Consider the following 22,806-nt stretch of genomic DNA (forward strand, 5'->3'; position numbering starts at 1 on the left):
AGCAACTGGAGTACAAGACAGAGGGCTGGGAACTAATAAATTCTGGCTGTAGTCCTGCCGTGCTTAGTCCCATCTCTTCACACCTCTCTTTTTTGCCATTTCTAAAACCATGAAAAGCTCCTCGGAGTGTTGCAAAGGCAAGCTGGCTGTTTGGGAAGGGGTTTGGAACCATTCTGGGGTGAACGGAGGATTTCTGATTAATGGCTGATGAGTCCTGAGGCTGATTAATCACCGGTACTTCCCAGCTTGCAGGGCTTGACATGTGAAGGGCATGGAAAAAAAAAAAAAAAGAAGCAACACAGCTAAAATATCCTTCAAAGCAACTTTGCCCTACTCTGTTCCTAAGAGGCAGCAGGATTTGTGCATTTGCCAATGGCTTTTGTTAGTGAACTCATTGATTTCTGAGAGGGAGAGAATGTAGTCCAACTTTTCCCTTTTGTCCACATTAGCTTTATAGCATTCATCTGAATACGAGATGCATTTTATTAATTTAGTGTCCTGTTTCTTGGGAGATGTGTTCTGTCCACAAGGCACAGAGGGGAGCTGCTAACGTAGCCCACATCAGTGTTACAGTGGGAAGGGTAATATGAAGAAGTTGACTTTGAGGGAGATGGAGGCACATGAAGAAAAGCAAGACCCCAAAGGGATTTTTTTCACTTTCTTCAGCACTATCTATATAGCCATTAGGAAATAATCTGTATAACCCACTATGGGTTCAACAGCCTGAACTCTTGAAGATTAATGCTGATTCTCACATGATCCCAGCAGAAAGGTACTGAGCCACCACCTCATCCATGCTTTGGGCCAGCAGCTGACAAATTACATGAGTGTAAGCAGTGCAACACTTCATGACCCTTAGAAAAATACTGGCCTTTCATTTGTCTTCCTTTTCTCCTTTTCTCCATAGGGGTACCAAGAGAAAAACAAGTTCATTGCTGCACAAGGTAAATGCTCAGTTATTTTAGTAGCTCTGCCCTATTGGATTTGGGTCCCTCTGCTCTATGAAACTGCAGATAACCCCAGTACAGTGCCTTGTGAGAGTCTCTGGTCAACATGAAAGGAGATCTGGCCAGGCCACAGGTTGTTGCAGAAATGTTTTGTTCCTGTTGGATGTACTGGGGAAGAGCAAGAAGCCCAGCTTGTGGAATGTCAAAGGGTTTCTTCCATCCTACCAGTCCCAGAGCCTCATCCTCCCCCTGAGCCACAGCTGCAGATGGCTGTGATCTCTCAAAACGTAGCTAGCTGGATACTTAATTAAATTTCCTTAATAAAGCTGAGAAATCATTTTGTCAGAGCGAGCACCACACTGATCCAGTTTCATTATGCTCCTTCTTAACCCTTAGCTTTTAAGAATGTGGGCTTATGTCCTTGGAGAGAGACTCAGCTGTAATAATCTTCACATGGGTGGCAGGACTGTTAGCTACAAGCATCAAAGCCTTCCCAAGCTCAGCTGCACCCAGGCAGAGCATCATCATTGTGCGTGCAGCTTTCCCTGCTGAAACTCAGATGCCCAGGCATGGGAGCTTCACACTAGCAAAAATCATAGGAAGTGTTCTCTAATCCCAGCCTTTATTTGTGAGTTGGATTTGCTGCACCTGCCTGTCACCAGCCACTGTCACACAGATCGCAGCTTGTGTGCCTCAGTGCAGCCACCCTGTTCTCTTGGCTCTGGCTGGAGAAGGAAGGCTGCAGCTCATCAGCTGTACCAGGCTGGGGTGAAGCTTTGGCTCTGTTTTCCTCCTGGCTCACCCTTGGCCTGGGGCTTGGCAGGGGATGTTGGGGTGAGTCAGCTCCTTGTCTGGCAGGCAGTGAGAGCTATTCCTGTGCCATATTGAAATAGGATCCTGTGGTTAAAGCACAAGGCTCAGGGGCAGGACTTGTGCATGCTATTTGTGACAGCCACAATTTCCCAGTGTGACCTTGGGCAAGTCGTTTCCATGCTCTGTTTGTCTGGTTTCCCCTTGTTGGGCTAAAAATGGAATTCCTGATAATAAAAAAAGTATCCAGTCCCTTAAAAAAAAAAACAAAAAAAAAAAACCAAAAAACAAAAAACCTGCACTTGTGCAATATGATTGTTCTCTGGGTTCCCAGACACCCATGGAGCATCCTGTGCTGACATCTATCGGCAAAAAGAGTGCTACACTCCACACACTGCAATGGATTTTAGTCCCACTGCCTGTGGAGTTGATGTCCCTCCCTAACCGCAATGCATCCGTTTCCCTTAGGACCAAAGGAAGAAACAGTGAATGACTTTTGGAGAATGATTTGGGAGCAAAACACAGCAACAATTGTCATGGTGACCAACCTGAAGGAGAGGAAAGAGGTAGGCACTGGGGTGCCACGGGTGTCCAACATGCCACGCGATGTCTCAGATCTCACCACGCTTGTTCCCAGGCTTGCTGGGTGCTGAAGCTTACCCGTCTCCCTTCTCTGTCCCTGCAGTGTAAGTGTGCTCAGTACTGGCCAGATCAGGGCTGCTGGACGTATGGCAACATCCGTGTTTCGGTGGAAGACGTGACGGTGCTGGTGGACTACACCGTGCGCAAGTTCTGCATTCAGCAGGTGCTGCTGCCCTGTCCTGTCCCTCCCCGCCCCTGTGGCTGCTCTGCCACTCCTCCAGGTTTCACTTCAGTGACAGCAACATCCCTGTTCATAACGAGAGATATCAAGAATGTACTCACCTCCAACACGTGGGACCCCATTCTCCGTGTCTGTCAGCGTTGTTGCATTGGAAGAAAGGAAGCCGGTTGATTCCAGTTAAAATGCAGTCCTATAATCCTCCAGTACTTGTTGTTACCACAGCAGGAGGGCTGGAACTAGATGATCCTTAGCGTCCCTTCCAACCCAAACCATGCTGTGATTCTCAGCCACAGCCCCTTAGTGCTTGCAAATAAGTCAGTTTCATCTCATGAGTTGAGACAAAATCCAGCGCTTTATGCGTTGGGTTTTGCTTCTTTTCCCATCTGTCGCTACACTGTCACATCCTCCAAGCTCAGGATTAGTCACTCTGTTTGTTTTCCTGATGTTCTCAGAGGCAGGCAACAAAGAACTGATGCAAGGGAGACCGAGTGCCTTGATGAAAGGCTGCCTAGAGCCAAATCAGGCTCTCCTGGACCCCACTTTGTGCCTGGTTCTTTCCCTTCTTAATATAAGGATACTGCATCATCATCATCATCATCATTATTACTGAAAGGAGCCATGCCTTCTTTTTGAGCTGGACATATTGGCAATGAATTATGATTCTGCCAGGCTGGAGACATCCAGGGGCATCTCTCACCTGGGTGATGTTCTGCTCTACTATTTTGCAGCTTCAAGGCCACCCATAGGATGCAGGATATGACAGTGAGCAGTTAAAATGTCAAGCCTTTAGAGCCTCATGTGGCCTGGATCCATGCCCTTTAAGCTTCCTGATGGTAGTGCTTCCTAAAACTTTCAGTTGAGCTTTGGGGCTGTAGCTCCCTCTCTGCCTTAGCTTTTGGGAAAAGAAAGGAAATCTGAAGTGTTTGTGATTGATCTGAGCACGCGTTTCCCCTGCAGGTAGGTGATGTCACGAACAAGAAGCCTCAGCGCCTGGTGACGCAGTTCCACTTCACCAGCTGGCCCGACTTCGGGGTGCCTTTCACCCCCATTGGGATGCTGAAGTTCTTAAAGAAGGTGAAGACGTGTAACCCCCAGTATGCAGGAGCAATAGTAGTGCACTGCAGGTGAGCCTCAGCTATGCTCTGCCTCTCCTGGCTTGCCTGGAAAGCATCTCTGGATGGGAGAGGGCAGCAACCCCTGCTCCAGTGCTTGGTGATGGTGTGCGGAAGGGATTGTTGGAGTCTGATGCTCAAAGTAACTCTCCAATGGAGACAGGCTGAGGGAGCTGGGCTCATTCAGCCTGAGGAAGAGAAAGCTTTGGGGAGACCTCATAGTGGCCTTTCAGTATTTAAAGGCAGCTTATAAAAAAAAAAACGGAGAGTGTCTTTTTACATGGTCTGACAATGATGGGACAGTGGGGAATGGTTTTAAAATACAAGAGGAGAGATTTAGGTTAGATGTGAGGGGGAAATTCTTTACTCAGGGGCCCTGGTACTGCTGCCCTGAGAGCTGCTGGTGCCCCCTCTCTGGAGATGCTCAAGAGCAGGTTGGATGGGGCCCTGGGCAGCCTGAGCTGATGTGAGGCAACCAGCCCACAGCAAGGGCTGGAACTGGGAGTGCTTTAAGATCCCTGGACGCTGGATGTGGCTCTGGGCATCCTGGTCTAGCAATTGGCAACCCTGCACATAGCAGGAGGGTTGAAACTAGATGATCACTGTGTTCCTTTTCAACCCAGGCCATTCTATGATACTATGATCCCTTCCAACACAAGCCATTCCATGGTTCAATGACTGGAGTGAGCTTGCTGTGGAGTTGTGCCCTGATTGTTTGCCCTTCTGCCATTGCAGCGCTGGGGTGGGACGCACGGGCACTTTTATCGTCATCGACGCCATGCTGGACATGATGCACGCCGAGAGGAAGGTGGATGTTTACGGTTTCGTGAGCCGGATCCGGGCTCAGCGCTGCCAGATGGTACAGACAGATGTAAGTGTGCTGCTGCGTGCTCCCTGTGGTTTTCTTTTGTGTGTTCCCAGCCTGCAGCAAAGCCACCTGCAGCAGCCCTGTGGGCAAGTTGAGTGGCATCCTTAATTTGGGAAGGAACACTGTGTCAAGTGAGCTGTTGGTCAGGTCCTGCACTTCGTTATCTCTAGTTTGTCCTTGAGCTTTGTGTCAAGTCCCTGCAGGTCATGTGGCAGATAAGGTCTCAGGCCCCTTACAGGGGCTGTGGGAAGTGCTTGGGCAGTGGGTTTGCAGCCAGATCCCATCCCTGAGTGCAGCTTCTCTCTGCGACCCTTTCAGATGCAGTATGTGTTCATATACCAAGCACTGCTGGAGCACTATCTCTATGGTGATACAGAGCTGGAGGTGACCTCGTTAGAAATCCACCTCCAGAAGATCTACAACAAAGTGCCAGGGACCAGCAGCAATGGGCTGGAAGAGGAGTTCAAGGTGAGCCTGGTTCTTGTGCTGGTGGGTTTGTTCAGCACACGCTGGGCAGCAAGGACTGCCATGCATTTGCTTTTCCTTTAGTGACTCTGCAAGCTGTCACTGCTTTCTTTCCTTCCTCTGCAGAAGCTCACTTCCATCAAAATTCAGAACGACAAGATGAGAACGGGCAACTTGCCAGCAAACATGAAAAAGAACAGGGTGCTTCAGATAATTCCATGTAAGTTTGTCTGTCCGGTTGAAAGAAGAATGGAGACAGAGGCATCTGTGGGAGTGGGGACACGGAATGGTTGAGGTTGAAACCGACCTCCGGAGGCCTCCTGCTCCATTCCTTGGTAGGGAAACCATGCAGGGATAGGGCAGAGTCAGGGTGAGGTGGGTTTTCATGGACAGATTTAACACTGCTCCAGAGCTTTCTTGCTTTGTTCTGCCCTGCCCCTGCCATGACTTGTTCTCAGAAGGTTGGTCCTCCCCAAGGCTTTCTGCCTTTGGAAGAAGGGAATATCTGCTGAGCAGTCCTGCTCCTTGAGTCCTCAGTACCTCCCTTCTGCCCTGGTCTCCCTAAACCAGGGTATGGCAGAAGGCAGAACTGAGTCTCCTCATTGCATAAATGGGTGCTGTAGACACAGGGCCCCCCTTCCCTCATCTCAGCACTTGGTCTTGGTGACTTCCCAGCTGAAGGCCATACATAATTATGTTTTTAAAGTGTTTCCCAAAATGCAGTCATTTTGCTTCTGTTTTAGATGAGTTCAACAGAGTAATCATTCCAGTGAAGAGAGGTGAAGAAAACACAGACTACGTTAATGCTTCTTTTATTGATGTGAGTCTTCTTTGATCTTTTTTCCATCTTCTCTCCCTGGAAACTATTTACCTCACACTTTTTCATATTGAAGGTTTTGTGCTGAAACACTTCTTCTTAGGTAGAGGAGATTTGGAGCCTAAGCAGGGCCTCTAAATCTTGGTCCCACTTCACAGCTCTGGGGTTTGATGATGGCTTTGAGAAGAGGATGCACAAAGCCATGGAAATAATTACTTCATGGCACTGTTCATTTGGTCAGAAAACATCCTCTAGATTAGTTCTGGAGCAATACACGGATCCCAAAACCCCTGAGAAAAACAGGTCAATCCTATTACACCTGTCTTGGTGACTAGAGGAAATGAGGCAGAGAGGTTAAGTGCTTTTTCACTCCAAGGAGGAGATAGGTGATTGCACATCCTTTGCTCATGAGTAATCCTGTTGACTTCAGGGGTCCATCTCATATGAGTATTTGTCTTTGTGCAGTGATGCCAGCACTGGTTAAGTAACAAAGAAACCTGCCCTTTTCCAGCCCAATTCCTATTTTCATCTCCTAATGGCAGTGTTTTTTCCCCAGAAGTGTGATGACTGCTATGTGTTGAACCAGTAAAACCAGTATATTCCCAGATACAACCTTCCAAATAGTCTGCTCCCCCAGATCTCACTTGCTGGCTCCCCACATTGTGCTCTGGCTGTGCTCTGGCTGTGTCAGCTTCTGACAAAACGCAGATGTGAGCAGCCTTCTCATTCTGCATCTAGATCAGAAGGCTTAAATGTCATGTAAGCAATTTTGTTGAGGATTCAATTTCCTGCCTCTGCTGAACTTTGCTTAAATGACAAATGCCAAATGACGAAGCATCTGCATTCACAGTCTGCTGCGAGGTCACAGGGGAATAGTGGAGGTTTTCATTCTCTGTAACAGAAGCAGTTCTTGTTGTGGAGCAGAGTCACCCTGACTTAGTACAGAGCCTGGTTTTGCTCACTTCTTCCAAAAAGCCTAAGTCTTTGAACTTAGGCATGATGGCTGGCTCTGCTACAAAATTCAGACTTTGCCAGTGTCCTAGGAGTACTGAAAACCAAACCTTCCTTTGCCAAATGTGATCCTACTGCAGCTGCATTTCCCTAAATGCAAAGGTCTCACCATGACAGCATCTCAGCTGCCAAGTGGTAGGGCAGGGAAAGCCAGGTGGTGGCTCTGCTCAGACTGGAGTTGTTCACACAGTGGTGCTCTCGAGTTCAACTCAACTTGGCAACTCATCCAAGAGCACATCAATGCATTTGCAGACCTGAACTGCTGCCTGCATTCTCCAGTCTGCATGAGGCAGTCCTAATCCACTGGATTTGCCACTTTTTGATTGAGTTGGAAGGGAGAGCTCACACACAGACCTCAAGGCAAGCATGCAGAGAGCAGCTGGCACAGGAAGCAGTGACCAGCAGCCTGGACACAGCAGCCTTTGCCTGGCATGAGGAACAAGGCACAGAGAGAGAAGGATTGCTAAGCTGGCTTGCCCTTTTTTCTTGGCACTTCTAAGCAGGATTAAGAGTGCCTGCACTGCATTATTTGCTGAGTTTGATATATCAGAGAGCTCCACAAAGGTGGTGCTCCAGCTCTGTGTCTTGCAAAGAGTTGGCATTGTTTCGTAATTATTACACCTGTGCTAAGGCTCTGCCCCCAGTAGGTACCATGAACACAGGTGTTTCCCCCCTGAACAAGTTGTTCCTTTATTTCCATGCATCTACATTGAATTGTCATTGAACCTGCTGGGCTTTTTGTGGTCATTGTACCTGCAGGTCTCCTCTGCACCCACCTCCTCATGTTGCCAATTCTCTCATTGCCATGTTTGAAATCACAGGGCTATCGCCAGAAAGACTCCTATATCGCCAGCCAAGGGCCACTGCAGCACACGATAGAGGACTTCTGGAGGATGATCTGGGAGTGGAAATCCTGCTCCATAGTGATGTTAACAGAGTTGGAGGAGAGAGGCCAGGTGAGCATTTACTGTAGCAGCAGCAAAGGAAATCAGAGCACATCCTTAAACTCTCCAGTGCTGTGCACAGTGCTGTTCCCAGTGCTGTGCACCTTCAACACAGCAAGAAAAATTTGCAATTTCATCCTGTCTCCTCTTGCAATTCTTTCTCAGGAGAAGTGTGCCCAGTACTGGCCTTCTGATGGCTCTGTGTCCTATGGAGACATCAACGTGGAGCTGAAAAAAGAGGAGGAATGTGAGAGCTACACAGTGCGGGACCTGCTGGTGACAAACACCAGGGTAAGGGTCTACCACTGCCCTTTGGGGAACTCTGGTTGTCTTTTGGTTGCCTTATTCCTGTGCCTGCTATCCTACTTTCCTCATGCTCCCCATTCGCATGTCCTGCTCTGCCATACACCAAGCAAATGACTTTTCCCAAGCACACACACCTCCTATGGGTTTTCATGAAGCATTCAGCAAGTTGGTTCATTGGTCTGAAATGGGCCGTGCTGAGTTCTGGCTGTGCTCTTCTGCCAGGAAAACAAGAGCCGACAGATCCGACAGTTCCACTTCCATGGCTGGCCAGAGGTTGGGATCCCCAGCGATGGGAAGGGAATGATCAACATCATCGCGGCCGTGCAGAAGCAGCAGCAGCAGTCAGGCAACCACCCCATCACTGTGCACTGCAGGTGAGCCTGGGGGGCAGCTTCAGGCTGCAGAGATTTGGGGTTTGCTTCACCTCAGTGCTGCCTTCTGACTGTGCATCTTGAGATAACAAAACCACTGACAAACCTGGACTGCTTGGCGTAGCTTGGGAACGATGGATGGTTTCACCTTCTGGTTTCTCTTTGCCAGTGCCGGAGCAGGAAGAACAGGAACCTTCTGTGCGCTGAGCACTGTCCTGGAAAGGGTGAAAGCAGAAGGGATTCTTGATGTCTTTCAGACAGTGAAGAGTTTAAGACTACAGAGGCCGCATATGGTGCAGACACTGGTAAGCCCTGGACCTCAGCAGGAATGAGTTGAGGACTCAAACCTGTTAAGCTGTTGAGATAAACTTCCCCAGCTGGAGTTTTGCTCTCTCTCTGACAAAGAGTAAGGGATAGAGGTGGGTCAAGAAGGATCTTCCCGTCCTCCTGTGCTGTGTTCAGAAGAGAGGAGGTGGCCTGGCTGGTTGCATCAGCCTCCTTCTGAGTGCTGACATGAGCTATAGGAGCCTCCCTGGAGACATCCTCATCTACAGTCCCTGGAATTCTGGGCTCCAGGAGCCTGGAAACCATGTCCTGGAGAGACTGTGATAAGGGCTTTGGCTGTGAGCCTGGCAAGGAGAGGAGGAGCAGGCAGGACTTAATGAGGTTTTGCAAGAGGGGTTGTTGCAAGGATACTCAGGTGTTTTTTAGAATCTGTTCTCAAAATGGGACCTCAGAGAGGAGAGGGGAAGCAGAGTCTCTCCCATTCACTGAGCAAGAGGCGGGGAGCAGGAGGTTGGGAGCTCTGCCCAGAGAGGTTGTGGATGCCCCATTCCTGGAGGTGTTCAAGGCCAGATTGAATGGGGCCCTGCACAGCCTGGTCTAGTATTAAATGGGGAGGGTGGCAGCCCTGCATGTGTCAGGAGCATTGGAGATTCATGATCCTTGAGGTCCCTTCCAACCTGGGCCATTCTGTGATTCTGTGGGAGCAACCTGTAAGGCTGGCCAAGCCCCATTTTGGGGGGTAGGGCAAAACCAAGGTGGCATCACCACAAGCCTTCCATTAGGAGCTGCTCATGGTTGGGAATCCATGCCCAGCACTCAGTACCCAGAAGTGCTGTCCTATCACCTGCTGCCTCCATCCCAAGACGTTCTCCACGAGCTTCACCCTTTTCCCAGTGCTATGAGAGAGATAAAGTGCTTTGGTGTGCAGTAATAACTCAGCTCAGTCCTCATTGCAGGCCACGAAGCATCAAGTGATTTCTGAAACATGGCTTTCCTTGGAGTAACACTGTTTTCTCTCTGCTCTGCAGGAACAGTACGAATTCTGCTACAAAGTGGTGCAGGAATACATCGACGCCTTCTCAGACTACGCCAACTTCAAGTGAAAAATACAACAAACAACCTGAAACAAATGACAGAAGAGTTGCCTTCTTTAATATTTTGTAATATTCTGTTTGTTAATATACCCCTCCCCCAAAATATGTGTATATATCTTAACTGTTTTAGAGGTTGGTACCATAAGCTTCATATTAGCTGGAGATTTTATATGTAGCAAAGTGTTAGTGCAGATACTGTCAGCTCCTTTTTTTTCCAATGTTTTATTGGGGAATTAAATAGCGTGATGTTTGGATTAATATTGTCATACCATCTCTCTTCTGGAGAGTTGATACAGGCTGTTATTTTGTTTGTAAATCTTTTTTTTTTTCTTTTTTTTCTTTTTTTCTTGAGGGAGTAAAGCCTTTTTTTTAAAAAAAAGAAAAGAATAATTCTGGATCTCATCTGAACCAATAACCCTCCGCAAGCAAGCACAAGCTTTTCCAAACCTGCAGGGAAATGGTTTCACATTTTTCTGCCGGTCAGCTCTTTAAAATAAGGAGAAAAGAAACCAAACCAACTTATTCTGTGTGTGTGTATGTATCTAAATATCCTAATTTTTGTTAAAAAAAAAAAAGAGAGAAAAAGCATTCTCTTTCAGGATCAGGCCATCACATTGGGATTGGAAAGCTGAACCTGGCAGTATCTGTTGGGATTTCAAGCAAAATGAAGGGGGGAAGAGGATTTTTGTTCCTTGAAGGAGCTCTATACCTTTGTTGGTGGGATGTGGGGGTGCCTGTGCCCGTCCCTTTCCCTCCTATTGGTGTCATTTGGAAATAACGGGGATACAAAATGAATTTGGGTTGTCAGAGCAGAAAGTATAAAATAAGTGAGTTTTGAAGTTCCCCTCCCAGAAAAAAAAAAAAACATGTAAAAACTAATGTTTGTGGCAAGCCAGAGTGCAAGAAGAGCCCAAAGGGCAAAGAAAAGACCTGAGGGCAGAGGGGTGCAGCACTGTTGTGCTGGAAAGACAAAAAAAAAGGTGACCATAGTTTAACAGTTTTTGTGGCATCAAGAGCCATTGGATTAATTGCACAGATGTGACTTAAATGAGGTTTTCTTCCCCTCCTTACTGCTCAGAGCAGTGTTTTGGGGCCTGGGGAGCATCCCTGCCCTTTGACCATGTGCAGAGCTGCTGGAGCATCACTTTGCAAACAGCAGGCAGCTGTAGATAATCCGGGCTAAATCCACTTCCCATACCCTGTTACTCTGCTACAAACCCAGAGCCGTGGCCAGGCAGAGATGCAGCATCCAGCCCCATATTTGGAAAAACTGGAGGAGAAAAGGGAAAACGAGGGTTGCCAGCAGTATCTTCTATACCATCCTATGATCTTCTGTGGGAGGGGGAACTGAGGCACAGGGATTTGCATCCCCCCCCTCACTCCCTTCCATGAGTATCCTCAAGCTCTGGGGTGGGCTCCATCTCAGCAAGCACTGGCTGCCAGCTCCCCAGGGAGTGGGGTCGACGTCAGCGCTGCCAAGCCCAGCCCTACAAAGAGTGGTGCCGAGCCCAGCCCTACAAATAGCGGTGCCGAGCTCCTGGCCAGGACACAGCACCGGCCACCGCCACCCCAACAGGTGAGTGCGATGCGGGGAGCAGGGTGGTGGGACCCCAATCAGCCCTAACTGCCCCCGGGTACTTGGCTTTGCTGCACCAAGCGGCACCCATGGGTGCTCGTCCCCTGCAGCATCTCCATCCTTCCCCTGGGACTTTATGGTGCCTGTCCTTGCTGCACCCAAAGCCAGCTCCATGCAGCACCCTGGAGGTACTCGTCCCCTCCATCACCTCCATTCCTGATCCCAGCCCCAAGCAGCACCCTGTGGGTGCTTACACCCCCTGCCATCTGCATTCCCAAATGTGACCCTGTGGTGTCCGTCCTTGCTGCACCCAAGCCAAGTGGCACCTTGGGGTACCCCTCCTTGCTACACCCAATTCAACCCCAAACAGCACCCATGGGTGCTCATTCCTTCCAATATCTCCATCCCCAAACAGGATTTGGGGATGCTTATCCTTGCTGCACCCAGCCCAGCCCAATGCAGCACCCATGGGTGCTCTTTCCCTTCAGCACCTCCAGTCCCCAAAACAAGCCTAAGAGGCACCTTGGGACACAGCTCCTTGCAGACCCGAGCCCACACCAAGCAGCACCAGTGGGTGCTCATCTCCCTGTCACCTTCACCCCCAGATGGGACTGCAGGGTGCCCATCGTTACTGCAACCCAGTCCAGCACCCATGGGTGCTCATCCCCTGCAGTACCTCCATTTTCTGATAAAAATGTGGAGCACCCATCCCTGCAGTCCCAAAGCAGCCCCGAGCAGCACCCACAGATGCCCATCCCTGGGCACCTCCATCCCCAGTCCCAAAAACCACTCAGGAGTGGTTTGGGACCTGCTGACCCACCACAGGTCTGGACAGTGGGGGGCTACCAGCCCCACACCCCTATTACCTCTCCATTACTTCCCGTTACCCCACAGTCCTGCTTGGTGCCATGGCTCCTGGTGGTTGCCTGCTGCTGGCCCTGCTGCTGCTGGCAGGCACTGTGCAGGGCCAGCACTGGTCCCACGGATGGTACCCAGGGGGCAAGAGGGACATCAGCGCCCCACAGGTAGGGACCTGCCTCCTTTCCCACATCATCCCCTAACCCTGTCCTCACGTATTGCCCTCTCAGTGCTATAACCACCACCCCCCAATTACAGCCCCCCGTTTGGGTTATTCCCCCCTATTGCTACAACCATCCCCAAATTTACAGCCTTCCAGATTACTCCCCCCTCCCCTCTCCTCCCCCGATAACCCCCTCACAACCAGGTTATCCCTGCCTGGGTTACAAATCCCCCAGTTATTCCCCTCACACCCCTATGGGATTATCCCCCAAACCCAGCATAATTCCTGCCTGCATCTTCCCCCTTCCTCCCCCCTTCTCCCCCATGGCATAACCCACACCCATTTCCCCCCCTCCCCAGGGGATTATCTCACCTCCATGGGATTATTCCCATTCATTCCCATTCATATCAATCCCCATTGGGATTATTCCCATTCCACACACACATTTGGATCACCCATCCCCAGAATTACCCCCACATACACAGATTACGCCTTTCCACACAGAATTATACCCCCACATGGGATTATTCCCACACACAAATGGGATGATACCTCTTCATAACTTCACACCCTTCCACACAGGATTTACCTGACATGGGGGACTATTACCTCACAGATTACCCCTCCACAGGATCATCAACCACTCACGCTTGGTTTATTACCTCACATATGGGATTTTTATCTTACATATGGGATTTTTACCTCACATATAGGGTTTTTATCTCATATATGTTTTTTTTTTACCTCACACATGGGGCTTTTATTTCACTCATGGGGTTATTACCTCACACATGGGGTTATTACCTCACACATGGGGTTTTTTACCTCATACATAGGTTTTTTTACTTCACACATGGAATTATGACCTCACATACGAGTTTTTACCTCACACTCTGGGTTATTACTCTGGGACTACCCCCCACCCACAGGTCCCCGCCGCGCTCCGGCCCTGTCCGACCCCGCCGTGCCGCCCGCTCCCGCCGATGCCCTCAACCCTCCGGGCCGCAGTGTGGCGCCCTCTGGCGGCCGCCCTGCGCCAACCGCATTGAGCAGCCCCCCGCCGCACTACATTTCCCATCGTGCCTCGCTCCGCGCCCTCCTCTCATTGGTCCGCGACTCCCGCCTTGTTTACGTCACATCCGGCCTGCTGCTGGCCGCCATGTTGGCGGCGCTGAGGTGTTGCGGGCCGCGCTCGTTCCCCGCTGCCATCACTAGGGCCGTCCCTGCTTGGAGCCCGTGGTTGGTGCCGTGTCGGGGCCGCAAATCGCGGCACGATCCTCCCGCCAAATCTAAAGCGTCGCGGCTGAAAGTGCCGCCTCCCGTCGACCCCGCCGAGCTCTATGTGGTCACCGAGCGATACCGGCAGCACCGCCTGGTGCTCGGCGCCCTCCGGTACCGGCGGAGCTGAGAGAGGGTGGGGTGGGCGGGTGTGGGGCTGATATGGGGCAGAAGAGTTTTGGGAAGGGTCTGGGACTGCTGTGGGGGTCTTTGTGAGGCGGCTGTGGGACTGTTTTGGGGTAAAAGTCGGGCTGACTGGGGCTGGGGCTGCCGTCAAGGCATGTAGTGAGTATGAGCACTGCTTTGGGGCAGGGTATAATTTGGGGAGTGGTCCAGAGAGGCTGTGGGGCACTGAGGTGGCGATGGGGCTACTATGGGGCAGGGTGTGGGGTTGTGATGTGGTATGAGGCTGCTGTGGAGCAGGAGCAGGATGATGGGTCAATTTTGCGGCAGGGTATGTCACTGCGGTGGGGCAGGGGAGGGTTTTGTGGGTGCGGGGTGCATGTCGGGCAGGGAATGGGTATTGGGCTGCTGTAGGATGGAATCAGGATGGTTTGGGTGGAGGAGGATTTGGGGGGTGGGTATTGGGTATCTTAAGGGCAGAGGAGGACTGGGGAGATTCTGGAGTGTCTTTGGGGCAGGATCAGGGGATGGGGGTATAGAGTGGGATTGGGACTGTGGGACTGTTTTAGGCCAAGATATGGAGTTACAGTGCATCTGTCATACACAGTATGATTGAGTATGGGGCTATTTTGGGGCGGGAAATGTCTGGGGGAGTCCAGAGTGGCAGAGTGGGGAAGAGAAGAGCTGGGGGGAGTCTGAAAGTGGGAACTGGCTATGGGGTTACATTGGACTGAGGCAGCTTTGTGGCAGGGGTCTGGGACAGGGGGGTGAATGTGGGTCTGTGCTCAGTGCCCTGCTCCTTGGCAGCTCCATCTTCAGGTCCGAGGTGGTGCAGAGAAAGCACGAGGCGCAGAAGGATGCTGAGGACTCAGCAGCAGTGTTAGAGGAGCACCGTCTGCTGATGGCCTGGAATGATGCTGAGAATGCACGACAGCGGGCACGCAGGTGAGGGCGGGCAGCCTCAGTGCTAACTGCTGCTTCAAGTTGTACTTCAAAACTAAATAAAACATCCAGATAACCAGGCCATGTTTTTGTAAAAATAAACCTGAGTGGTTCATCCGTGCTTGCTGCTGTTATGCTGTGACTGACATAGGAAAAAACGCACTAAGATCATAAAGTCTTAACTGTCAGCCCATCCCCACGATGCCCACTGGCCATGTCCCTCAGTGCCATGTCTCTGTGGTTCTTGAGCACTTCAAGGGACGGTGACTTCACAACTTCCCTGGGCAGCTGTGCCAATGCATTGCTACTCTTTCAGAGAGGAAGTTCTTCCTGATTTTCAACCTGGGATATTTCTCTGTTTTCACTCCTATTCTGCTCCCATGGAGCCATCCCCTGGTCAAGCATTGGAAGTGCACTCAGAAAGTCAAAGCAATCAGCAGATGAACTCAGGCAGAGGTTAAAGGGATGAGGCCTGTTGGGCTGCTCCTCCATTTCTGCTGCACTCAGACCTTCAGGCATTGTGCCCCAGGGACTGATGTGTCTCACTCGGGTCATAAGTACTCAACATAAGTTTCTTTCTTTCCCAAATGGCAGAGAAGAAAGAATTAGGAAAGAAAAAGAAGAACAGAAGATGCAGAAGCTGCAGGCAATGGAGAACAAAGCCAAAGTGATGGAGGCCTTTCTGAAGGAGAAAGAGAAAGAGGTCCTGCAGCTGCAGGTGAGAGAAGCTGGGGGATGCTGGGCAGATTGCTGCCACCATCTGTGTGAGTGACTCTCTGGCAGCACATTGGAGTGCTGTGGAAGGGAAATGTTGGCTCCTTCCTGGAGCGTGAGGAGAAGACAGAGGCTAAGTGAGAGCTCAGACAGCAAGGGGAGGAATAATCACAAGTGAGGGAATTAAGGTGCTGTCTTTGAGACTGACTGCTGGCATGTGAGGTTGGCATGTCTGCAGGAGTCCCACAGCCAGCAGCAGTGCATGCAGAGGTGCTGGCAACCTGCTGCAGTGCTACTGTGCTGAAAGGCAGATTCTGGTGACCCTTGGGGCTTTCTCTGGTGGCGTGTGCTAACAGCTGACTCTTTCCTGCAGGAGGAAGCAAAAACCTTCATCACTCCTGAGAACCTGGAGGCTCGGATTGAGGAGTGCCTGGACAACCCTCGCAACTACAACTTCGCCATTGACAAAGAGGGACGCATTGTCAAGCGCACTGCACTGTCCTAGCAGCTCTGTCTCATGGCTGAAAGAGATGTGCTGGCCCTCTCTAGAGGCTGGGGTTCTTCCTTTTAATGCACAAATCAACCATAGAATTGATGGACAAACGGTCTGCTTCCTGCCCTGTTCTTGCAGAGGTAGGGGGAAAAGAGGGAAATATCATTATTTTGAGGTGCAGAGCAGCACTCTGCCTCAGTGCTGCAGTGGTGCAGACAGGAGGAGGAGGAGCTGCTGGTGTTCTGTTCCCGTTGCTCTAAGTGGTACTCTGCAGTTCCATCTCCCTCTGTTTGGGTCCCTGCTGCCCTCATCTTGGAGGTGAGGTGGAGCAAGGCAAACTCCAAGGCAAATCCTCAGTGGTTTTGCACTAGAGAGATCTCATCCCTTTGTCTCCTTTGCTCAGCTGAAGCACCTCAATCTCTGGTCACTCTCCCTTTATCTTTGGCCTTCTGATTTGTTTTGCTGCACTCAATTGGTCTTAAATATGTGCAAGAAAAAGGCACACCTGTCACAGGTAAGGTTGTACCCGGGCCTTGCACAGTAGCACGTTGCAGGGAGATTGTATCTGACTGGTTTTGTACCCTTACCTCTGTGGAATCCTGTGACTACATCTGCTTCTGGCACAAGCCCATCATGGCCTCGTGTGCCAGCGGCCCCAGCACTGTTTGCATTTCTGCCCCTCTGGATGCCTTTGATGGAAAACAAGGTCTGGATTGTTTTGAGGAAAACACAGACACTGTGTTTTTTGTTGTTAGGTGAAATAAATCATTGTTTCTGTGTTTTCTGCTATGGTGGAATAACCTGTTGTTCCTGTTCATCCTTTAAACCCTTTCAGTACTTGAAGGGAGTTTATAAACAGGAGGCACTGATTTTTCTTTTTTTATTTACGTGGTGTAATAGTGATAGGATAAGGGAGAATGGCTTTAAACTAAAAGAGGGGAAATGTGAGTTAGATATTAGGGGGAAATTCTTTACTCAGAGGGTGGTGAGGCCCTATAATGCTGCCCACAGAGCTGTGGGTGCCCCATCAGTGGAGGTGCTCAGAGCTGGTTTGGATGTGGTCCTGAGCAACCTGAGCTTGTGAGTGCAACCTGCCCACCCAGTAGAACTAGATGGACTTTAAGGTCTCCTCCAACTTAAGCCATTCTAGGATGGTTTTTAACACAACAAAAGAAGAAAACCGCAGAGGACTTCTGAACAGCGCTGCTTTACAGGTCTCAGTAGGATCCTATAGCTAAACCAGGCAAGGATGGAGAAAAACACACTTTTTTTTTTTAAATTCTCTCCAAGTTTTATTTCTAATTAAGAACATCACTTCAGTCTGAGTCATGGTGCTGGGTGCTGCGCTGGTGCAGCCCATGGGACAGCAGATCCTGCTGGTTTTTCCCTCTATGCAAACAGCATTTCTTGGTTGCAAGATGAGTCAAGCACGCAGCCCTCTGCTCGGGGAGAGAAGAAATCAGCACAAAGCAGCCCTCAGATCCCCCTCCCTGTGCTGTTTTTAATAAGATCAAACAACTTGGCATTAGCTTGGTGCCCTGCAGTAGCAACATGTTCCTCCTCAGTAATATCCCCCTCCCTCCCTGTTCTGTATCATAGCCTTGGGGTGGATGTGAGGCCCCCCCTGGTCTGCCCACGTTGCTCACCACTGCTGCAGCAGATTCCTGGTGCTGCACAGCTCGCCCCATCCTCGCCGCAGGCTTTCCTCCCAGACTCACAGGGCGTTGGCAGGAAGTTCTCCTCCTGGCACCGCAAGGTTTCAGAGGTGCCCAGGTAGCAGCCCAGCTCCTCCCCACAGCAGATGTTGGGGCCAAAGCAGTGGCCTTTGTTCCTGGGGCCACAAGGCAGGCACTGCTCGGGGCATTGAGGAACAGTGTTAGGGATTGAGCCTGATCTCCCTGTCCTCTGCCAGTGTGTGTATCCTCATCTTGTTCTCAGCTCTGTCCTCATCCCAGTGGTTTGCTCTGGAAGGCTCTGGGTTTGTTTTCATGTAGGAGTGGTGAAAAGACGTTGGTCTTTTCTCCCAGGTAACAGTGATAGGATAAGAGGAAATGGCCTCACGCTGCACCAGTTCAGGTTGGATTTGGAAAAATTGGAAAAAATTTGGAAAAAATTCTTCTCCAAAAGAGGCACTGACACAGGTGGCACAGAGAGTGCCACCAAACCTGGAGGTGTTCCAGAACTGTGGAGATGTAGCACTGAGGGATGTGCTGGGGTTAGACTTGGTGCTCTTAGAGGTCTTTTTCAACCTGAATGATTCCATGACAGTCATGGCTTTAGTCAAATGGCTTATCATGCACCAAATTCACCCCCCAGAAGTTAACGTTCTACATAAAAATGGTGCCACTGCCCCATTGGAATTGTTTTTTTCCCAGCATTGGGAAAAAGCAATGGTTTTTCATCAGCATCCTGCTTCTGGCTGACTTCTTTGCAGCTCCCTTTTGGCTACCCATCCCCAAACTGCTTTGCTTTAAGATTCCCCCCACTCTGAAACCCCATTCCTATAACATCCATGCATCTCACCTTGCTGTTTGGCAGGCTCAGAGCTGCCTAAGGAAGGGGTGGCAGAAGGAAGGCAGGTTCTCTCACAGCCCACCCAGCCCGCAGGGACCTACCTTCCTGATGTCCATGTCTGGCACGGCACGCTTGCCCCCGATGGGGCAGTTCTGGATGTAACAAGCTGAGGAGAGAGCCAGGAGCCCCAGCAGGCAGACGGTGAGTGCCTTGTAGGACATGGCTGCAGGATCAGGATGCTTCTGGGTCCTGTCCCAGCCAGCAGCAGTATTTATAGGGCCCCCTGCTAATTATACACGCCAGCACCATCGTCATTGATTTCCTTTTAAAAACACAAGGCATTGCTTTCCACACCAAAGGGCTCAGCTAATAACTGGAGGTCGAGGACGTGAGGTCAGTGCTGAGGTGCTGATTTTCTTAGTGCTCGCTTTGACTGCTGTAGGGGGATGCACAGGGGCTGCAGGTGCTTTTTTGGGGTGAAAGCTTCTTGGATGGCCAGGCTATGGTTTTGTGGCTCCTTGTCCTGCTTGGCCAAACACTACGGGTTGGGTAGTGTTGGAGTTTGGTTGGCAGCGGGGTGAATGGGGTGAGCTAAAGTGAAACCCTGTGCTGGCTGGGATTTGAATCTTTTCTGGTGGGAGGAAAACCAAAGCTGGAGAGCTTTGGGTTGTGATATGTGGTGCCTGGTCATTCTTGCCCATCTCTACTTGGTGTTAAGGGTGCTAAATGGCATGCATGTCCCATCTGGGAGCATGGTGACATCACTGAGCATCCCCAAGACCATCCCACCTTCTCAAAACTACCCAACCTCATCAGCAAATGCTTGAAAGCCCCAATCTCCTGTAACTTCTGCCCTGGAGCCACACACATGGCATGAGTACAGCCAGCCGCTAAGGCCTGGATCTCCCTGCCTTTGTTACTGCAATTAAGGGCTTCCTGACTTGAATAAATCCACTCGCTCTGGACAACAGCTTACGTCTATGGAGACCATGACCCTGGTCCTTCCCAGTGCCTGCTTAATTGGGGAATGCAGAGCCCAGTGCCATGGGGCTGTCACCTCTGCCATCCCCTCTGCCCTGTGTCTGGTCTGCCACTTAGTGGGGTCATGTGGAATGGGCTGAGGCTGCAGCTGAAGCACGGGGCTCCATACTAATGGGGTGGGATGGGGGCTCGTCACCGTGCTGGGATGACGTGGGCCAATGGGAGCACAACTACCCCAAGGTGCCACCTCCCCTTGGGGACATTATAAAGGCTAGTTGTTCCCACAAAGCAGCCAGATGCTAGCCCAGGGGGACAGGTGGATGATGGAAACAAGGCACATGGCTCCTTCTGGGGATGCAGCCCCCAAAATGCCACACGAAGTTTGGAGCAGGGAACCCAAAAGGGTAAGAAGTTTAGGCAGCATCTGCCCAAATAGCCCTGGGTTTGGGTGTGTTGTGGGAATGATGTGGGAGCAGTTTGGTGAGTGTTGTTAGTATTGCTGCCATGGGAAGATAATACATGTGATCAGGTTCAATTGGGAACCCAAAGTTTGTGGCTTTGGGATGTTTGGGTTTTTGAGTTTGAGGTATTTTGAGAAGATAGTATCTGGGGTTGGTTCAACTGGGAACCCAAAGCTTGTAGCTTCGAGGGGTTGGGGTTTTGGTGTTTAGAGCATTTTGGGAGGATAATACATGTGGTTAAGTTCAACTGGGAACCCAAAGCTTGCAGCTTTGAGGGGTTTGGGGCATTTTGGGAGGATAATACATATGGTTGGGTTCAACTGGGAACCCAAAACTTGCAGGTTTGGATTTCGGTGTTGGGAAGTTTGGGATGGTTTTTTCTTCCTTTTATCCCATTTAGGATGTTGGACATGGCCAAAGCCACAAGTCGCTGACAGAGGGGTGAGATGTGATCTGAATGAGATGTAAGCCCCAGAACCAAGTTGGCTCTGCCAGGACCTGAACACCAAATCTTCACTTCCCAAAGGCAACAAAGCCCCAGAGGGCAAGGAGGTAACGGTGTGACATCCAAAGGCAGATCCCCATCACAAATCTGAGGACAGGGTGTGATAGGGAGGTTGGAATCCATGGATGCTGGTGGGATCCTGGGGTGAGGATGGACGGCCAGACCTCAAATCATGGCTCTGGATGGGATTTTTCCCTTTTAGCACCAGGGGGCACCAGCTCAGCAAAATCCTATTGAATGGGGGTCGAGCCTCCAAGGTAGAAAACAATGGAAATGGGAAAATGGGTTCAGGGAGTCAGATGAAGGCATAGCACCCACCCACATGGCCCCATCCTGCCCACCCCCAAGCTCCCAGTGTTCCCCGGAGCTCAGCACTCCTCCCGTATCCCCAACACCTCAGACAAAGCCAGCACAGTGCAAGAGGAGTTTATTAGATCTGCTATTTACAAAGGATCTTGCTGATATCCCAGCAGCTCAGAGGCCAGGCTGCTTGCCCTGCTGCTGCCTGTTGGCCAGGTGCATCAGCCTCAGCAGTAGATCCCCAGCTGTGCCATCCAGCACTGTCAGGTTCTTCTCCACTGCCTCTTCTGCCTGTTCACTGCCTTCCTCCAGGCACACGGCGTCCATGGCACACGTGTCTGCAATGGGGAAAGCATCACAGTTAGGAGCAGTTGGTTTCAGGTCATAGAATCATAGAATGGGTTGGGTTGAGTCGAGTTTGGGTTTGGATGAGTTGAGTTGGGCTGAATTGGGTTGGGTTGAGTTGGATTGAGTTGTGTCGGGTGGAGGGACCTTAATCATCTGTTTCCCATCAGAGAAGCCCAAACTCCAGCTTTATTTTTCCCATTAACCTGGAAGCAGGTTGTGGTTTATGTGCCCAGCAGGGGAATGTCTCACAGTGGAGACGTGGGAGGGAGCTCTGAGCTTCATCACTGCCCCAAGCTGGTGACATTGCTGCTGCTGCTCTGTGCCTCAGTTTGGAGGATGCTGGTTCAGAAGGTGAATGCTAATTTGGAGGATGCTGATTTTTGGGAATGTTGGTTTGGAGGACACTGTTTTGGGGAGAGATGTCGATCCTTTTGGAAAACAGCGGAGCACTCACCAACCCTTTGTAACCCAGAAGCCACCCCAGTCCCCATTAACCCTTCCCACCCCCAACCACCTCAGCTCCACCCACTCCCCATCTCCCACCACTGAGCACTATCACCCCCAAAACTCCCCCCAGACCCCATTACCAGCACTGCAGCAGACACCGTTGGCAGCGCAGCGCCCGCCGGAGCCGCAGGGCTGCCCACCAGCCTGGCAGGGTGAAGGCACATAGTCCTCCTCAGCGCAGCGCCGTGTCTCTGCCGTGCCCAGGTAGCAGCCCAGCTCTGCACTGCAGCAGATCCCAGGCCCGAAGCAGCGACCCCTGTTCCCCGGTCCACAGGGCAGGCACTGCAGGGACAGAGCATGTTTGAGTGCCCATCCTTGAGCTCAGAGATCCCCTATAAGACCTATTTTCTGGGTATTGCACAGTTACACCTGGCCTGTCCCCACCTTTGCCGTCTGACACAGCGGATTGTCCTGATTCCACCCTTGGAGTCCCCCTTTGTCCCCCCACAAATGCTCCTGTATCCCCAAGTCAGCCGTCACTTTGGGATCAAGCTCTTGGCCGTGTCCCCCAACCCAAAGAGTGATGGGGACCAACCAACAGGTGCCAACAACCCCCAGCAAGTTCCAACACCCAGCAGTTATTGGGCACATTCCACACCCCACGCAGCCCCCATTTACCCAAGTGCCCCCATACCTGCCGCAGGGCTGTATCACCCAAAGCCCTCTTGCCACCCCGGGGGCAGTTCTGGATGTAGCAGGCGGAGGACAAAGCCAGGAGACAGAGGAAGGAGAGAGGCAGTGAAGGCTCTGCCATGCTGAGTGTGCCCAGAGCGATGCCACGCGTGCGGGGAAGGCTGCCCTGCCGTTCGTTGGCTGCGCTGTGTGTCTGGCACTGTGCTGTGCTGGTGCCTATTTATGCTGCTGTCCCCCCTTCCCAGGGGGAGGAGGAGGAGAAGGAGGGCGGGCTGTTGTCTTTTTTTATTTTTTTCCCCCCTTGTTTTCTTTCCCAAATTGCATCCAAGTGAATCTGTAATCGAGGTGATTCAGTGCTGAAGCGCACGCAGCAGCGCTCAGGGACAGCGAATCCCCTGAGAAGGATCAAGTCTGGGGGCACGGACCCCTGCTGTGGACAAAGGGAGGGTTGTGGGAGTTTGGGGAGGGCTGAGAGTTTGAAGAGGGCTGGATTGGCAAGAGAGGGTTTTGGGGGTGTGAGTTTGGAGGGTATCGGTTTGGGGGGGATGGTGGTTTGG

At 51.0% G+C, this 22,806-nt stretch overlaps 4 protein-coding genes across 5 annotated transcripts in view; 2 read left to right on the forward strand and 2 right to left on the reverse strand.

Moving 5' to 3' along the window:
• Positions 1-10,111, forward strand: part of PTPRA (protein tyrosine phosphatase receptor type A) — a 95,777-nt gene extending 85,666 nt beyond the window's left edge. For both annotated transcript variants that reach the window (XM_031588157.2, XM_031588158.2), the window contains 13 exons: positions 908-944; positions 2,226-2,323; positions 2,443-2,562; positions 3,538-3,704; positions 4,428-4,563; positions 4,879-5,028; positions 5,152-5,245; positions 5,769-5,845; positions 7,675-7,809; positions 7,963-8,088; positions 8,326-8,477; positions 8,644-8,779; positions 9,788-10,111. In XM_031588157.2, coding sequence (XP_031444017.2) covers positions 908-944; positions 2,226-2,323; positions 2,443-2,562; positions 3,538-3,704; positions 4,428-4,563; positions 4,879-5,028; positions 5,152-5,245; positions 5,769-5,845; positions 7,675-7,809; positions 7,963-8,088; positions 8,326-8,477; positions 8,644-8,779; positions 9,788-9,862 — 1,503 coding nt within the window. In that variant the 3' untranslated portion in view covers positions 9,863-10,111. The remainder of the gene's footprint in view (positions 1-907; positions 945-2,225; positions 2,324-2,442; positions 2,563-3,537; positions 3,705-4,427; positions 4,564-4,878; positions 5,029-5,151; positions 5,246-5,768; positions 5,846-7,674; positions 7,810-7,962; positions 8,089-8,325; positions 8,478-8,643; positions 8,780-9,787) is intronic.
• A 2,288-nt stretch (positions 10,112-12,399) lies between these two features.
• On the forward strand, positions 12,400-16,800 carry MRPS26 (mitochondrial ribosomal protein S26). Its single transcript, XM_090139893.1, has 5 exons — positions 12,400-12,454; positions 13,380-13,842; positions 14,659-14,796; positions 15,388-15,511; positions 15,881-16,800. The coding sequence occupies exons 1-5, from the start codon at positions 12,415-12,417 to the stop codon at positions 16,010-16,012; spliced, it is 897 nt and encodes a 298-aa protein (XP_089996019.1). The 5' UTR covers positions 12,400-12,414; the 3' UTR covers positions 16,013-16,800.
• A 787-nt stretch (positions 16,801-17,587) lies between these two features.
• Positions 17,588-18,735, reverse strand: LOC116225680 (oxytocin-neurophysin 1-like). The gene is made up of 2 exons (XM_031588167.2): positions 18,616-18,735; positions 17,588-17,851 (listed from the first exon to the last, which is right to left on the reverse strand). Exons 1-2 carry the CDS (start codon positions 18,733-18,735, stop codon positions 17,594-17,596), a joined length of 378 nt encoding a protein of 125 aa, XP_031444027.1. The 3' UTR covers positions 17,588-17,593.
• A 2,136-nt stretch (positions 18,736-20,871) lies between these two features.
• Positions 20,872-22,515, reverse strand: LOC116225679 (vasotocin-neurophysin VT). The gene is made up of 3 exons (XM_031588166.2): positions 22,251-22,515; positions 21,697-21,898; positions 20,872-21,099 (listed from the first exon to the last, which is right to left on the reverse strand). Exons 1-3 carry the CDS (start codon positions 22,368-22,370, stop codon positions 20,936-20,938), a joined length of 486 nt encoding a protein of 161 aa, XP_031444026.1. The 5' UTR covers positions 22,371-22,515; the 3' UTR covers positions 20,872-20,935.
• Between the last annotated feature and the right edge of the window lie 291 nt (positions 22,516-22,806).

This window comes from Phasianus colchicus, chromosome 4 (assembly GCF_987193195.1).
Source record: "Phasianus colchicus chromosome 4, bPhaCol1.hap1.1, whole genome shotgun sequence".
NCBI lineage: Eukaryota > Metazoa > Chordata > Aves > Galliformes > Phasianidae > Phasianus > Phasianus colchicus.